The sequence below is a fragment of the Ochlerotatus camptorhynchus genome, unplaced genomic scaffold (assembly GCF_037179485.1).
Source record: "Ochlerotatus camptorhynchus isolate MF236.1 unplaced genomic scaffold, CSIRO-AGI_Acam_v1.1 ptg000450l, whole genome shotgun sequence".
Classification (NCBI taxonomy): Eukaryota; Metazoa; Arthropoda; class Insecta; order Diptera; family Culicidae; genus Ochlerotatus; species Ochlerotatus camptorhynchus.
Genome location: NW_027040936.1, coordinates 125,850 through 143,079, shown reverse-complemented (window position 1 = coordinate 143,079; position 17,230 = coordinate 125,850). Strand labels below are relative to the sequence as shown.

The window sequence follows — 17,230 nt, the reverse complement described above, 5'->3', positions numbered from 1 at the left end:
AGAGAGTTGCCGGTAGTTTCAAGCGAAACCCTAACCTCTCTCTCCGAGATGCCGCAAATAAGCTGGGTGTATCGTCTACAACCGTGCATCGAGCCAAAAAACGAGCCGGACTATCGACTTACAAGAAGGTAGTGACTCCAAATCGCGATGATAAACAAAATACGACGGCCAAAGCGCGATCCCGGAGGCTGTACACGACGATGCTGACGAAGTTTGACTGCGTGGTAATGGACGACGAAACCTACGTCAAAGCCGACTACAAGCAGCTTCCGGGACCGGAGTTTTATACGGCAAAAGGAAGGGGAAAGGTAGCAGATGTTTTCAAGCACATGAAACTGTCAAAGTTCGCAAAGAAATATCTGGTTTGGCAAGCCATCTGTACCTGTGGCTTGAAAAGCAGCATTTTCATAGCTTCCGGGACTGTCAACCAAGAAATTTACGTGAAAGAGTGTTTGAATAAACGTCTGCTGCCTTTCCTGAAGAAACACATCCCTCCTCTAGGAGACGGTTGCGTGTTCTTCCTGTTCGCAGATGACACCGCGATAGCCGTCAAGGGTAGGATGCCTCGTGAAATTACGAACAAGCTCCAACGATGCCTTGACACCTTTACTGATTATGCCACCACGTGGAAAATCAAAATCAACGCCTCGAAAACCCAAGCGATCATGTTCCTTCACAGACAATCGCCAAAACTTAAACCGTCTCCCTCCTGTACCGTAATAATGGATGGTACAAGGGTCGAGTGGTCCGCTGATGTTACTTATCTCGGGATGTTGTTCGATGAGAAGCTCCTGTTCCGCTCGCACATAGAGAAAGCCCTAGTTAAGTGCTCCGCCTTGGTTAGGTGTTTGTATCCGCTCATTTGCCGCAGATCCCGCCTCTCAAGGCAAAACAAACTGGCTGTCTGCAAACAGATCATAGCCCCCGCGATCTTCTATGCCGCCCCGGTGTGGGAATCGTGCGCTCAGACCCACAGGAACAAAATCCAGGTTGCACAGAATAGAGTGTTGAGGATGATCCTAGATCGTCCATTCGACACAAGAATAGCAGACCTCCATCAAGAGGCGCGCAGCGGGCAAGGTGGATCGACCAAGTAGAAGGTGACCTGCGGTCCCTTCGCAGACTACGAGGCTGGCGAACTGTGGCCATGGATCGAGTAGAGTGGAGACGACTTCTTCGGACAGCAGAGGACAACAAGGCCTTAGCCTGATTGGTAAGGTAAGTAAGTATCAAGAGGCAGAAATTCCCAAAGTAGATTCAAAAATTGAAGATATGACAACCAAATTTATCCAAAAATGCAATCTTTCTGAACATGCTTTAATAAGCAATTTGTACATAGCAGGTTAAGTGTATATAGTAGAGTAGGTTAGTTTTAAGCTGTAAATAGTAGTATTAAGTAGTTTCTATTCAAGTGGAGGCGAACCAGCCTAAGGCTGAAAGCCTCCTAAATAAAGCTAAATTAATTAATTAGTTTCTATTCAAATTCTAAAAACAAAGCGAACCAATCCCACCAAGGTGGTCGACCGTGTACTAAGTCTAGGACTAATTCTGTAAAACAAATTTTGAGTTTTGCCCATACCTAAAGATGAAGAAAGCAATTAAATCACTTAGACAAATGTATATGGTAATCATCCAAGTCGAACTGAAATAAAGATCATTTAAACTAAGCTTTCAGAGGGTCACAATAGCGATTAGCTGTAACGATGAGCAACGTGATGAGCGAGCAATCAGAGATAATAAAATCGCTAGTTGTGAACTTCTGAAAGCACAATTGATAAATTGAGTATGTCATACACAAACTTTACCATCCATTCTTGCTTCTTACAAATAAAAATTATCATTATAGTAGGTATCTCATAGTTTCATAATTCCAAAAAATAACATTTTAGCTGTAATGAGCAATTGGAAGCCTGGCCGAGAGCATTTAATCTGTACAACGTCGCTTTCTTCGTTTTGCGTTGCGTAGATTGCAAGGAATCAAAAATATCTCCATTTGAAAAAATGACAAGCGATCAACGAACCGAATAATAACGCTATGTCAGAAGTGGAAAGCAATAATGATATAATCTTCTTTGTACTTTTTCATGACAAGCAGCCCGTGCGACACAACTCATTCGGGGCGCTAGAAGGAAACGAGCAAATTGTTGGCAAGCTGCTTCACGAAGTAAAGCCGAATATGATACACGTGTGTTAATGGGAATTTTTTTGTTATGGCTTTTCCCGATTCATATCAAGCTATGTCCTCATCCGTGTATATTGCAACAAAGCAGGCAAGCAATATATCATTATCCTTCTACCACTCGGATCGAGCTTTGTTACAGAGCGAGTTTGTCATGGTAGTCGTAGCAACCGTTTTGTCTGTATCGTTGGTTGCTTTATGTGTTTGAATTCGCTGGTAGATTTAGGAATGGGCGTTTTGAAACAAAAAATCGATGTTGTCGAATCGATTCTAAAACTGACTATAAAATCGATCCTCTAAAATATCGAAAGAACAAAAATCGATTCGAGTAAAATCGATTTTTTTTAAATATTTGAATTATGCTTTATAATCTTCTATTAGACGAAATATTCCTCTTCCTGTTGTTTTAGTGTATGTGTGTGAGCATTTATTTGTATAAAACCAATTCACAAAAGCAATTGCACTCTATTTAAATCGTGGGGGGCGACACATCTAAATCTCAATTCTAGATGCTCGAAAAATCTCACACTAGCTAATCAATCTTCTAAAAATCCTCTTTCATTTCTCGCATCTACTTGCATCGCGCATCATCTTTTTGCAGGAAATCTCCCAAATCGTGATAAATCTTCTTTCTATCTACTCAGCGTACGCACAGCTAGCCACAGTAAATCACAATATTTCCTACATCGTAGATAGAGTCGTCCCCATCGATTTAAATATTGAAACCGAATTATTAAGAAATATTGCGAATATTTAGCTTCACAGTTAGAAATACCTAATTTTACATGTGACGGAATCCATCTTTGACAAAAAAGATGAGACGTAAACAAACATGTAACGTAAAATTAAATGCTCCGAAACAGAAAAGTTCGTTACTCGACGAAAAATACGTTTTGTTGAGTTGAATTTCACGTCTATTATGACACAATTTTATGTCAAAATTGACGCTCGTATATGTCAGGCTCAGAGCACCTAAATTTACATGATTTTTTCTAAGTGTGTTATACAACTTCAACTCTATATCTGAGCTTTCAAAATCTTCTGTACACACTTAGAAAATTTTAAAGAAATCTGTAAAATTTTACCGAAATCTCAACAGCTGAACGTTCGGTAAACAGTTTCGCAGATTTCCTGTAATGTTTCACAATTATCTGTGAATTTTTCACAGATGTCTGTAAATAATTACAGGAAAACTGTAAAATTGTTTACCGACCGTTCAGCTGTTGAGATTTCGGTAAAATTTTACATAAACCTGTTAAATAATCTTAGTGTGTAGGTATTAAAACTCACCTTTCCAATGTTTTTTTGCATCAAGGAGTGCGTGTTTTTTTTTGCAAACAAAATCAGCTGGATGAATTAGAAAGAATGGGTCCAAAGTACACACAACATAAAAAGTAACAAATAAATAAAGCCCAAGATTGAAAGGGTGTTTAGCAAAATTTGAGGACGATGAAATTAAAATCGCTTGATTTTCAATAAAAACATATTTTTGGGATAGTGAAATACCATTTTGTTTATCTTTTTTTTCAAGAATTCAATGATAACACTAGTTTACAGCATTTTTGAACTCGGTAAGGTGATGATCATTTCCAATGCAAAATCCTACGCTCAATTCAATGCCGTGGTCAGAAAAAATTAAAATAGAGCCATTTTTGAGATATACAAAAAATTTGATTTTTTGAATTTTGGACAAAAGGACGATTACTAAAATGTCAATATCTTTGGAACTAGTGCACCAATTTTAAATCTTTTTTTTATGAAAATGCAGCTAAATAAATTTGCTATCGTTCACTAGAATATTAAGTCTTAATTAAAAATTTAATTTTGAAGTCATTTAAAAATGTACAGCATTTTTTTTTTATTTTTCCTGCGAATTTTCCATAAAAATCTTGTTTTAATCAACATTTTTAATGGGATAAAAAGATTCAAAAAATCATTCCATAATTTATTCTTAAAGTCCATTTAAAACCGGAGAAAATGAGCCTTTAATGGATGAAATCGGTTGGAAATTGTCGAAGTTATGAGCATTTTTGTAAAACACTTAAAAATGTTGCTGAAATACAACAGCTTTAGAGTTCCTTTTCTAGGTGTCGCTGTAAGCATCCAAATCGCATGTAAAGTTTTCATGGGAGATTCTTTTCTCTACATATCAATTTGATTAAGGCATATCAGGATTTAAAACCGAGTTGATACAAAAAAAAATTATTTAGGTTTTATTAAAAATGATTGAGAATCGAATGACTTTGTCTTCGATGTTTTGAACTTGTTTCTCGAATCAGAAACCAACAATAGTCACCCATCATTGCTTCATCCCAAAACCCTTGGTAACGACGTTCCATCATCTTCATTTGTTGGTGAAAACGTTCGCCGTGCTCATCACTCTCGTCACCAAGATTTTCCGGGAAAAAATCCATGTGAGAATGTAGGAAATGTATCTTCAAAGACATATTCACACCTGTGTTCAGTGAAATAAAAGGATTTGAAATTAATTATATGTAACAAACACAATATTTTTGATTTATACCTATTTTCTTATAATGTTTGAGCAATTCATCGACGGCTTCCTCATAATCTGGGCTTCTGAAATTTACTAAAAAGGTTGTGACAACACGCTGGAACGATTTCCACGCTTCTTCCTCATCTGGTGTCAAAACTGTATTGAATGCGGAATCATTGAGCAGTTTTTTGATCTGTGGGCCAACAAATACACCTTCCTTTATCTTTGCGTCAGATAAATTTGAAAATACTGATTTCAAGTACTGGAATGCCGGCCCTTATTTTTGCAACGCTTTGACGAAATTTTTGAATAGCCCAAGTTTTATATGTAGTGGTGGAAGTATTATGCGTTCTTTTACCACAAGAGGATCATTTTTAACGTTGTCTTTATCAATTGTGAAATTATCCCGTTTTGGCCAATCTTTTCGGACGTAGTGTTCCTTACGAGCTCGACTGTCCCATTTACACAAAAAACACATATATTTTGTGTATCCCTGTTGCAATCCAGTCAACATGGCAACCACTTTAAGATCGGAACAAATTTTCCAATTGTGTTGATTGTAATTTATCAAATTGAGCAATAGAGCCATTGATTCATACGTTTCCTTCATATTAACGGCATGAGCTAATGGAATAGAAGGTTTCTCATTCCCTTGATGCAGTAAAACGGCTTTCAAGCTCAACTTGCTGCTATCGATGAATAAACGCCATTCAGCTGGATCATATGGCTCACCAAACTCTTCAAACAAGCCGTTTACGTCATGGCAAAAACATGCCTTGTCCTTTGTAGAATAATATTTGTCAAATTTCTTGTGACCTCCTTGCTCAGCATGTTGTGTTCTTTCAAGCGTGATGCCAGCAATTCGGATTTCTCCTTCGATAAGTCGAGATCTCGCACCAAATCATTAAATTCGGATTGTGTAAACAGTTTTGGGTTTCTTTCCAATTCCACCTCGAAGTCTTCCTCGCATTCCTCCTTGAATTCCTCCTCACTTTTTGTAACGGTCGATTCAACAGAGGGCGCTCGTTTCCGCTTTGGATAAACAGGATACGGGACCGAACTTAAATGTGGAACAGGTTTTGTCATAGAAGCCACTTGTGGATACTCAACTGTTTTGTGACGTCCTTGTTGCTTAACTTTTGTCAAGCAGAAATAACAATCCGTTGCATGACAAAACGGTCGACGCCATATGGTTGGCATGTCAAAGGACAAATAGCGACTGACAGATAACAAATAAGTGAGTTAGTAAGTAAGACATTAACACTTATCAAAAATAGATGAAGTAAGATAATATCGATCAGGAAAGAACAAAGCACTACCATGCTGTACATAAATTGTTTATATGAAAGTTATTCAAAAAATCAATTTACCTTGCGCCTGACATCCACCTAGCCAAGCACGTTTTGCACGAACTACATAATACTTTTGGAATCCACGGTTCGTCAAAGTCTCCAGGATCAATTTTAAAATAAAGCCTGTATGCAGTTTGCAACGAAGTAGTGAAATTGACCGATTTTGTAAATATATAGTTGCCACACGCGTAACAAAACTTTTGAGGATCATTTTTACACTTGAATTCACGTTTTGTCGTATACATCGTTAAGCAATGTTAAAGAAAGAAAGCTGTCAAATTGAGTTGGTTGCGTTAGGATCTCGCCGAGCGGTCTCACAAACACTAGCGTAAATTATATTGTTGAAAATATCCCATTTAATTTTGCGTGACAGCTGATAGTGTTAGTGAAATGCACCGTATGCGTACACGTCCGCAGAAAGGCTTACTGGAAGTGGTGCATGAACCTAGGAGCGGGACAACGGCCAATCTTAAAACATTCAATTTCCATGATTTTACAAAAAAATTCATAACTTCGACAATTTCCAACCGATTTCATCCATTAAAGGCTCATTTTCTCCAGTTTTATAATGGACTTTAAGAATAAATTATGGAATGATTTTTTGAATCTTTTTATCCCATTAAAAATGTTGATTAAAACAAGATTTTTAAGGAAAATTCGCAGGAAAAATAAAAAAAAATGCTGTAAATTTTTAAATGTCTTTAAAATTAAATTTTTAATCAAGACTTAATATTCTAGTGAACGATAGCAAACTTATTTAGCTTCATTTTCATAAAAAAATATTTAAAATTGGTTCACTAGTTCCAAAGATATTGACATTTTAGTAATCGTACTTTTGTCCAAAATTCAAAAAATCAAAATTTTTGTACATCTCAAAAATGGCTCTACTTTAATTTTTTCTGACCACGGCATTGAATTCAGCGTAGGATTTTGCATTAGAAACGTTGGTCAACCACTAAAGTTCACACTTTTTATGTTGTTTTGTAAACTAGTGTAACATTTGATTCAACATAATCAACAACAACATAAAAAGAGTTCGGCGATTTTATTTTCTCCTTTGGTAATTTAGGCGTTTTGTTTTTTTAAAGGCTTTATAAAAAAGTTTAAATGAGTAAAAAATCGATATCAACTTTGAAAAATCGATTCTGTCAAACATCGAACAGAAAAAGATCGGATGAAAAAAATCGATTTTTCGAGGCAAAAAAATCGATTCTGTAAAAATCGCATCGACATCGCCCATTCCTAGCGTAGATTGCCTTGGAATGATCCGTTTCGATCACCCAGTTACGAAAGCCGTTGTCAACTTATCGACCTAGCACTTCTCCGGACTAGAAGAGACACAAGCAGAGCCGATATCCTGCAAGGAAGGACAGATGGCGAGGCTATCCTGAGGCAAATTAACCTGAATGTTCAACCCCGACTGCTTCGTAACAACCTTATGCTTAGACTGAACCTTATGCGGACTGCAGAGAATATTCAACAGAGTTGCATCTGTTTTCGACTTTCATCGAACGTGATGCGCTTCGTCGAAAGTTTTCTTCTGTTTTTCGCTGCCAGGAGTAACTGACTATAATAAAGGGGAAATGGCTCTAATGTTGGCCTATGGATCTATAATTGGGCCCATCGCTAAAAATCTGCTATTTATCAATTTTATCTAGATGAACGCTTCATTGGGACGGTACTAATGGATATTTTTTGTCGCTATTGAAAATTTATTACAGTACCTTACCGTTTTTGGCAACACGACCTCATCAACTAATTCTTTCTTCAAATTTGTGCTAGAACTTTCTGGGGATTTTTTCATGACATTTCATGCAGAAGGGTCTAGGGATATCAGATATGGAATTAAGTGCTGGTTGGATTTTCTAGAAAGTGAAGAAGAGAAAAATCATGTTTTACCAAAAACGGGAAGGCACTATAGTAGTTGATAAGGTTAACATCATTGGGGCTTCAATTTGCCAGCCTGTTGATGTGAAACAACAATAAAACAATTACCATTAAAGTGGTAAAATCATAAATAAAAAGGTTATAATATAATTCCTTTTCCGAAAATGTATGGAGAAAACAAGAATTTGGAATGGTAATGGTTCTTAACAACCCATCATTTGTAAGGTTCACTTCCAAAAACCATAATACATAAGGTTGAAACTTTATCACACAAACGTTCATATAAAATTCCATAACAATTTCAGTTTAGTTTAGCAGGGATTATAAACAATTTTAAGTCAAAGTAATGGTTCGCATTTATGCGGGATACTAACCAAATTTAAGAGGTTTCGGAAATCATTGAGTTAGGTAAAATATTTCCAATTCCCAGAAATAAATATTGCATTTGACAACCGCAGCTTTGTTTGTCAAATACAATGCTAATTTTTCTCGCTATGGATTGGCAATATCAAGGAAGGTATAATTACATATTATATTAAATTTAACAATCATATCTTAGCAAGATTTCCTACTCACATAGGTTATGCGTTTATGGGTAGCAGAGGTGACTGTATATTAAATTTAATCCAGAAATGCTCAATCTTTGAGAAATGAAAATTGATACCTAATTCCACTATTACTGTTGCACCAACTGTACCTACTGATACTTCAATTGAATTTACTAAACAATAATTTCTCGACACTTCATTTTTAAATAAGCCGAGAATGGTTTAATAAAGTCATAATTCATAGATGGATACATTGTAAATACAGTGAAATTGAACCAGTTTTTGAATGTTTGCTTTTGTTTACTGACGTCACCTACTATATAAACATCCGGAATGAAGAAGCGATCCTTTTCGATGGAATATCAATTCAATGAAATAAATTAATTTAATTACGCACAGACCTTTACCAAAAACAGAGAATCTCACTTCATAACAGTTATGAATGCAGTTAAGACGACTAATTACCAAAAACAAAACCACAGCAGTAGCATCAGACATCCGATGAAAATCGCAGCAAACTCTCTGCAATTGGAACTTCACGATAATTCTTCCTAAAATCAATAGATCCAATTAATACAAGCGGTCCTCCCGGGAACTTCTTTTTCATTCAAAACAAACTGCAATGCACACTAATCCACGTTTTTTTTTTCTCACTGTAAAGATAGCGATCTTCAAATGTATTTTTATCCGTACCAGTAAACAATCCAGTGTTGTTACAATTTATAATTAAACCTTAAAAACGACGTTCCTTGACTCGAGAGAAGGGGTATGGGAAGCGACTGTGCTGGATGTTGTCGCCGGTGTTGAACTGTCCCTCTGCCACCATCAACGAGCTTAGAACTGCATACGATGCGGGAACTGATTCGTCCGGAGCGAGAACATCGACTTCAGGTAGCGCTGGACAACCTTAGCTTCCTTGTGCTTCTTGATTGCCTTCAGCACGGATTCGTCGACGGTCTTCTGGTCAGTCTTGCGCTGCTCAGATGGAACGTACTTTTCAACCTTTTCGGCGAAGATGTCCCGCTCGGCCCGGGAGTTCTTCTTCTTGGGCATACGGCGGAAGTAGGTATCGTTGATGTGTTTCGGTACCTTGTAGTCCTTCAAGTTGACCCGGGTCTTGGTAGCAATCACGTAGTTCTGCGAGATACGACGCATCGGGCAGCTGTTCAGGGCGAATGGTCCAGTGACCAGCAGCAGACCCGACTTCAGTGCCTTCAGCAGGACGACACGCTTTCCCTTATGGCGACCAGCCAGCAAGATCAGAATCTTACCCTTCTTCAGGGTCTTACGGATGTTGCGCTTATGGTTGCGGAAGCATTTCTTGCCGGAACGCTTCTGGACGATGGATAGGGTCGGCAGGTAGCTCTTGTTCTTCTTCAGCAGCACCGTACGCTCTCCACCGTTCTTGGCTCCGCCGATCTTCTTCACAACAGTAATGGCGACCTTCGGCTTCTCGGCACGCACCTTCTTGACATTCTTCAGGGAGAACAATTTCTTGTGGGCCTTCTGCTTACGCTTGAGATAACGACGTACTCCATCGGTCAGGGGCTGGAACTTCTTGGCGGCGGGTTTTTTCACTACTTTTCCACCCTTTGGGGCCGCGGCGGCCTTTTCCTTGGTCGGGGCCATCTCAAAACACGTGTAAATAAGTGAAACACACTCGTAGAAAAGAACTCCCTTTTGAGGTTACGCTTCGAACAACTGTCACCGAGCAAAGAGCGGCGCTGGCGTCGCAAAACGCATGTCAGTTGTGACAGTTTGCATGACAACTGGATTGCGTTTCCGATTCTTGCAGATCGTTGGGTATCGGATGCTAAGTCCGAATAGGAACAAAATTTGTTATTTGAGTCAAAAATATTGTTATTGTAGAGCTTTTTGATGTTTAATCGGCGCACGCTACTGCACCATTTAAATCGAACAAGTATCCATGTGTGCTAGATAGAGAAAGATGATTAAACGTCAAAAGGGTCTATAGTTTAATGTACAGCCAGAAATTCTCAGAGGCATGCTTGGCATACACAGTTTTGGTCACGAACTGCTCATTTGCTAATAACTTTGCACACAGTTGACGGAACATAGTTCTTTTTGAAGCAGTAGATAGAATAGAGTGTAAGCTTGTTATAGATATGTAAAAAAGGAGATTTTAATGCTAGTAGTAAACTGTATTTGTGTTTGCGTTGTAAAAATGAGGTGAGAAATGCTCACTACACACTTAGAAAAAATCACCGACTTCGGTAATTCATTTACCGAATTCTCAACAGCTGAACGGTCGGTAATGTTTTCGGTAATCGAGAACATTACCGAAAAATCTGTAAACTGGATCAGCAAAATTAGCTGTCAAATTTACCGAACGATCGGTAACGTTTACCGATGTGCATTGCTTGATTTGTAGTCGACTTTACCGGAGAACTGTAATTTTGAGGACGATATGCAAATCGAAAATTACCGAGAGATCTGTAATTTTTTAAAAAGGTCACCGACTCAACTGTAATTTGATTTAATATTGTTTCAAGGTGGCGATCGCTGCAACCCATGCAAAAATTTGGCTGCAGTCGTGATCAATAAGTTAGTGTTGCAAATTGCACCACCAATGAACAAAACCAAGTTTTTGTCGGAATGATTCGGCGCTACACTGAAAACAAGGAAGCATTGGAAGAATATTCCAAATGCTGTTTTCAGATCGTCGCCAACGGGAATGGAAGTTGGACCGAAAGAAAAAACAAGCAACAACATCGGCCATCTGTAATCGTATTTATTAAGATAATGAAAATAAATTATTTGCGGAAAATATCTACGATTCACTCATCTTGGTGTTGAATAACAGCCTCCATAATTTCACCTTTTTATTTTTCACAAGCACGAACGCTTTTAAAGTCGATCGAAAATAACAATATGGTGGATTTGACGTTTACCTAGACCGTTACCGAACTCAGTAATGGAACGCTTTGGTTACCGAAACTTCAGTAAAATATTTCACCGAAGTCAGTGATGAAGCTGATTTACAGACCTGCCGGTAAAAATGTTTACCGTTTTCGGTAAATTAAAATGAAATCACCGAAATTCGGTAATTTCATTTACAGTTTTCAGCAAGAAAGCGAGAAAATACCGAAACATCTGTAATTTTTAGCATTACCGATCTAAGACGGTAATTTTTTTTACCGAACTCAGGGTCTCTGTTTAAGTGTGTACACATCTCGAAATGTAGGTGTTAAATTGATTAGTGTTGATTCAAATGTTAAGCTTTACCTAATCTTCGCATATCTATAGTAAACTATGAGCCTAATCTATCAACTACTTTAAAGAAAAATAAATTTCAACATCTGAGTGAAAAGTTATTACCAAATGAGCAGTTGGTGTGTACAACTGTGCATGCCAAGCATGCTCAGAGGAATAGATGAGCAGAGAGATTTTTTTGATCCAAACAGGAAAGAAATTTAGCGGCGCCGGTGGTGTAGTGGTAAGCGTGATTACCTCTCACCCCAGCAGGCCTGGGTTCAATCCCAGTCGGCGCCGCAGGGATTTTCTGAGGCATAACATCTCTGATCACGCCTTCCTTCGGACGAGAAGTAAAGCCGTTGGTCCCCGGTTGATGGGTCGATGGGTACACTGAAACAAATCGACATGTACCGTTTACTGGATCCATCTTATAACATAGCAATGTCAGCAGATTTATTCATTCTATGTGATAATTGATAGATTCCATTGTATTATCACTTTAAAACTATGACTGCGATATGGAATGATTTCTATCGTAATTTCACATACTTTGTACTTGATAATACTTTGCTTCGAACGTGGTTAGCGATAGGTAAAAAGTATATGAATATTGTCTGATTATATTTCATGGTGAAAAATTGTTGATATGTCATGTTGATATATGTGGGAACAGACATCTAGAAAGTAATGGAAAATCATATAAGTTTGCATTATTAGATAATTCAGTACAATATACCTGTTTTCATGATGAATATTGATCACTAAAAGATATATCTTATAAGATAATCATGTATATTTTATTGAAGTTGCTTTTAACGATTTTTGACGTTTGTTGATATGTCGCGTGTAAACAGACATGTAGAAACTATTGGACTGTCATTTAACTTTGCAGTATAGGAAAACATGTATATCTCATATCTCATTGGAATAGCTTCCTTTGATTTTTGAGGTTTAAAGATTGTAAACAGATTTATCCCAATCATTATATAGTCATATAGATTTGCCTTTTAAGAAATCCAACAGCAAACATTTGTTTTGGCATGTTTTTTTTGGGATGAATATCGCTCAAAATAAAATACATCTTACATGATTGTTCTTCATACATTATTGAAACAATTTTCAACGATGTTATCGTACACTCATTAAAATGATTAGTTGATAATGTTGATATTGTAAATATTGCTAACAACAATGATACTGTATTGAATAATCTTTGTTTGTTATTGTTTCATAAGATAAGGGGTTCCGGAAAAGAATGTATTGAGATTGAAAAAAAAAATGATTCTACTGCAATATTTACTTTGCTGTGATTCTAATTGTAAGCCTTCTACACAGCTAATTCAGATTCCAGCCCTAGTACTCGAACTTCATGAACCAGTTCCATCAACTCATATAATTTAGTCGTTGTTTTATTGCACACAGGCGCATTAAGAAAGATTTGAACAAACGACACCACCGAAACGGAACATAAACTTGTCAGTGCTATTTGTCTTCACTCTAGCAAAACGAGCATAAAGTTGCACTACATTCCATGTCGGGAGAGCTGTTCTTACTTCATGCTAATTGAACGAGCTCAATCTTGAAGTCAGCCGTGGCCCAGTGGAATCGAGCACAGAAACCGAAAGCATCACACCTCAACAGTTCTTGATCGAATCCCAAATCAGCTACAATAAAAAAAAGACACAACTGTGAAAGCTCCCACTGCCTGATGTTTATTTTTCGATTTATTTTTAGAAATCGATTAAATATATGTGTCAGAAGAAGAAGTAAATTTCATGTGATTTTCACATAAACTTTACTTCGATTGATTTATGACACATATATTATATTGTGGTGAAACGTAAAGCTTATGCTTATGGGTTTCAAATCCATTTCAGGTAATTATTATAATTTGACTGATTTTCATTTATCATATGACGATCACATAAAAGTTACCAAATATCAGCATTGTAAATGTATCAGATATTCATATAGAATTTACCTGACACATTTTCAATCATATCATTTTCAATGGATTATCTTATAGCGCAAATTTATTAGATTTCCACATAACAGGAATATGTCAAATTGGTTCAGTGTAGGGTCCAGGTATGGGAGCTGCCTCCCTGGCGTCAGTAGCATTGGTGCTCAGCACGAAAAACAAGATCGACGGAAAACAAATCAAGGAAAAAAAGGTAAGTAATTCGAATAATTAAAAAACACCGGCGACACCAGCGTTTTAACATCCGAAGATGGCATGTAGTATAGATCGATACAAACCAATCTGAATGCCGCAGTTTCCTCCTCCGTTTCAAAAGTCATCTCTTCAAGCATCTGCAGCAACTCGGAAGCGCATGAAATATTAAAGAAAAAACATAGATACTTCGATCACCCAAATGAATAAAAGTAATAGGGTTGTATCATAGAGGTAACTCTAAGACCACTGGGTCCCGAAGAAAATCATTATTATTTTTGGCTCACTCAGTACCAGAACAACGGTCCCAAGCACCCAACAAACAATTTTAGCTGCAGCTTAGCTTATACAGGCAAAAATTAGCTGCATAAGGCAAATTTTGGCTGTATAAGCTAATCTGCAGCTAAAATTGTTTGTTGGGCAGTCCCAAGCTATTTCACTCACCCCTGCATGTTCTGCATGAATCCACACACCCCTGATGTTATCTGTCAAACTTTCATAGCGAATCAAAACAAATATAGTGTAGTAATAGAATTTCAACTAGAATAGGATACGTTAATCGTTTGCTTGGGACCAATAGGCTACTAAAGTGGTGAGCCAATTTAAAATCGTTAGTTTCGTATTGATTGTTGGTTGTATCAAGGGGTAAGTCACTCTGCCAAATTGTGTTAACACTCACAAAAACACACTTCGACACACTTAAAACACCCACAAACACCATTACATCGCATGATAAGCATATTTTTAATCAATTCTGGCACCACTGCAAATACTGTTTACATTCGTACCATCCTGCCGGTAAAGAAAAGCATTCTGGATCTGGATTGAAATCCAAAGAAAAGGAAATCCGAAACCGGTTGGGATCCACAAAAGCATCAGGCGTTACAGATGCTAAAAAAGGTAAATGTGTCGCAAGAAAACCAAGCCAAACGCAACGGAACAGTTTCTCATTGTAAATCGTAGGTTCTCACCAGCAGCAGCCCAATCACGGCCTCACCAATAAAATGCAAATTGCACATATTGCTTGGTCCTTCTTCCTGGGTGTCACGTGCCCATTCGTCTTTCTCCTGCAGCGGCAGGGTCTGTCTCACTCTGGAAGCCGGTGCACCGAGCTGCGGTCGTATTAGCTCCAAATAATCTTCCCGCCGGGTTTGCTTTTTCATTAAACAAATAACAGCAAAGGAGTCGCAGGGGGTTGTTTAGCCGGAATAGCCCAAGTTGGACTTCAAACGGAAGGTCTCTAACTCGGTCTCTAACGGCCAAGAATGCCATTTTGTTCGACCATCGATTCAAAATTGAATTTCCCTAGTAGGACACCGGATTCACACGGAATATGTACTACCATAGAGATAACTCTAAGACCAGAAGGTCCCGAAGAAACGAGCTCAACTTTTTGGCTCAGCTCTGGTACTATCTTCGGTCTCAAGCTAATCGATTCACCCCTCGAAACTTGGGAAAATCGAGGGGGACGACTCTATCTACGCTGCAGGAAAGATTAGAGGTATTCACTATGCGCATCGTAAACATATACAGTGTCGTAAAAATACCAGGGTCAATTGGAGTGTAATGGAAGTTTACGCACTTACGAGGCTGCAGGCATGGAAAATCATTTGCATTCATTTCATACATTCATTTACATTCATTTGTCTCTAACTTTTTTCATCAACAGTATTCCGCAAAATGATGTTTAGGGTTTTTGTAGGTTTTGTTATTAGCTACAAGTTTTGCTCATAACTTAAATCTGTATCTCTTATGCATCACGAACTAGAGCGGGCAGAACTTGTTACTGTTTTTCAGTGAATGTAAAATACATTCACTGAAAAACAGTAGTGGTTTCTGTTTGCTCTGCTTCGTCATGCATAAGAGATACGGATTTGACTTGTTAACAAAAGTTGTAGCTAATAACAAAACCTACAAAAACTTTGCACATCACTTTGCGAATTGCTGTTGAAGAAGAAAGTTAGAGGCAAATGAATGTAAATGAATGCACGAAATGAATGCAAATGATTTTCCATGCCTGTGTTGTGTTGTGGCTAGCTGCTCACACGCTGAGTAGATAGAAAGAAGATTTATGAAGATTCTGAAGATTTCCTGCAAAAAGATGATGCGCGATGCAAGTAGATACGAGAAATGCAAGGATATTTTTCGAAGATTGATTCGCTAGTGTGAGATTTTTTGAGTATCTAAAATTGAGATTTAGATGTGTCGCCCCCCTCGGAAAATCCACTAACCCCTCATTTTATCTGTCAAACTTTCATAGCGAATCAAAACAAACATAGTGTAGTACTGGAATTTATACTAGAATGGGGTACGTTAGTCGATTTGCTTGGGACCAATAGGCTAGTCAAGTAGTGAGCCAATTTAAAATCGTTAGTTTCGTATTGATTGTTGGTACTACCACAAACGAAGTGACAGACGGAGCGGCTCGAAAACTTTGGTGACTAACCTGCTATTGCAATTTTTCAGTGTACCACATGGCAACACCACTACTACTGGATTGTATCACATGGCAACACTAGTTCTAGATTGAACTAGCATTTTCACCAAATGTACTAGAATGTTTTGGTTCTATCTCTTTCACTCTACTCAAAACTGAAATGCATAAAAAAAATGACAAAATGATACGCACTCTTTGCACACTGTCAAAGAATCACACAAAATGTACACAAAATCAACTTTGTTCAAATGAAAACAAAAAAAACTAACCCATCTGGTGAATGATGGCACAAGCTTCCAAGAAAATTCTATTACAGTGAACCACATTATTTTAATGGATTTCTTCGCCAGTTAGTCGTCTGTCACTTCGTTTGTGGTACTACCCTACCCTAAAGTGGTGCTGGGAATTATTCGAAATGCTCCATTCGCCAAAGTGTCACTTCCTTTATGCCATAAATGGCATGTGACGATGCGATGAATGCCATAGGAATAAAATAGCGACTGTCTTTTATTAATTTTAATAAACAAACAGAGAAACTTTTGATATGATGAGTTTCACGTTTTTTTTTTAAAGCTCTGTACTTTCTACCAAAAAGAACCACACAGAAAAAAAAGTTGTTGAATATTACATCCAAACTGCTGCAACCAGGTCAATCCAACGGTTGTGTAATATAACGTTGTACGATGTACATCGATTTTGCGAACAAAATTACATCCATTGATGTAATATTGTATCTGCTTTTTGCTATTACATCATTATTTCATACATCAGCTTGAATTACATTGATCGATATTACATTTTTTTTTTGCTGTGCAATGATAACTTTTCATTCGATTAGGGTTGATGCATATATTATGTCACGCTCTAAGGGGGGGGTCTAAGATTTTGTGACAAGCAATGCATTAGGTATAGGAAAAACTTCACGATAGGGGGGGGGGGTT

General features: G+C 37.7%; 1 protein-coding gene across 1 annotated transcript; it reads right to left on the bottom strand.

Annotated features, from left to right (window-relative positions):
• Window positions 1-9,153: 9,153 nt before the first annotated feature.
• LOC135711989 (large ribosomal subunit protein eL6-like) lies at window positions 9,154-10,143 on the bottom strand. The gene has a single exon (XM_065234959.1). The coding sequence runs from the start codon at window positions 10,090-10,092 to the stop codon at window positions 9,298-9,300; it is 795 nt and encodes a 264-aa protein (XP_065091031.1). The 5' UTR covers window positions 10,093-10,143; the 3' UTR covers window positions 9,154-9,297.
• Window positions 10,144-17,230: the final 7,087 nt, after the last annotated feature.

Bases quoted from the DNA above. Each gene is read 5' to 3' on its own strand.
- LOC135711989 (XM_065234959.1), bottom strand. From the start codon at position 10,092: ATGGCCCCGACCAAGGAAAAGGCCGCCGCGGCCCCAAAGGGTGGAAAA.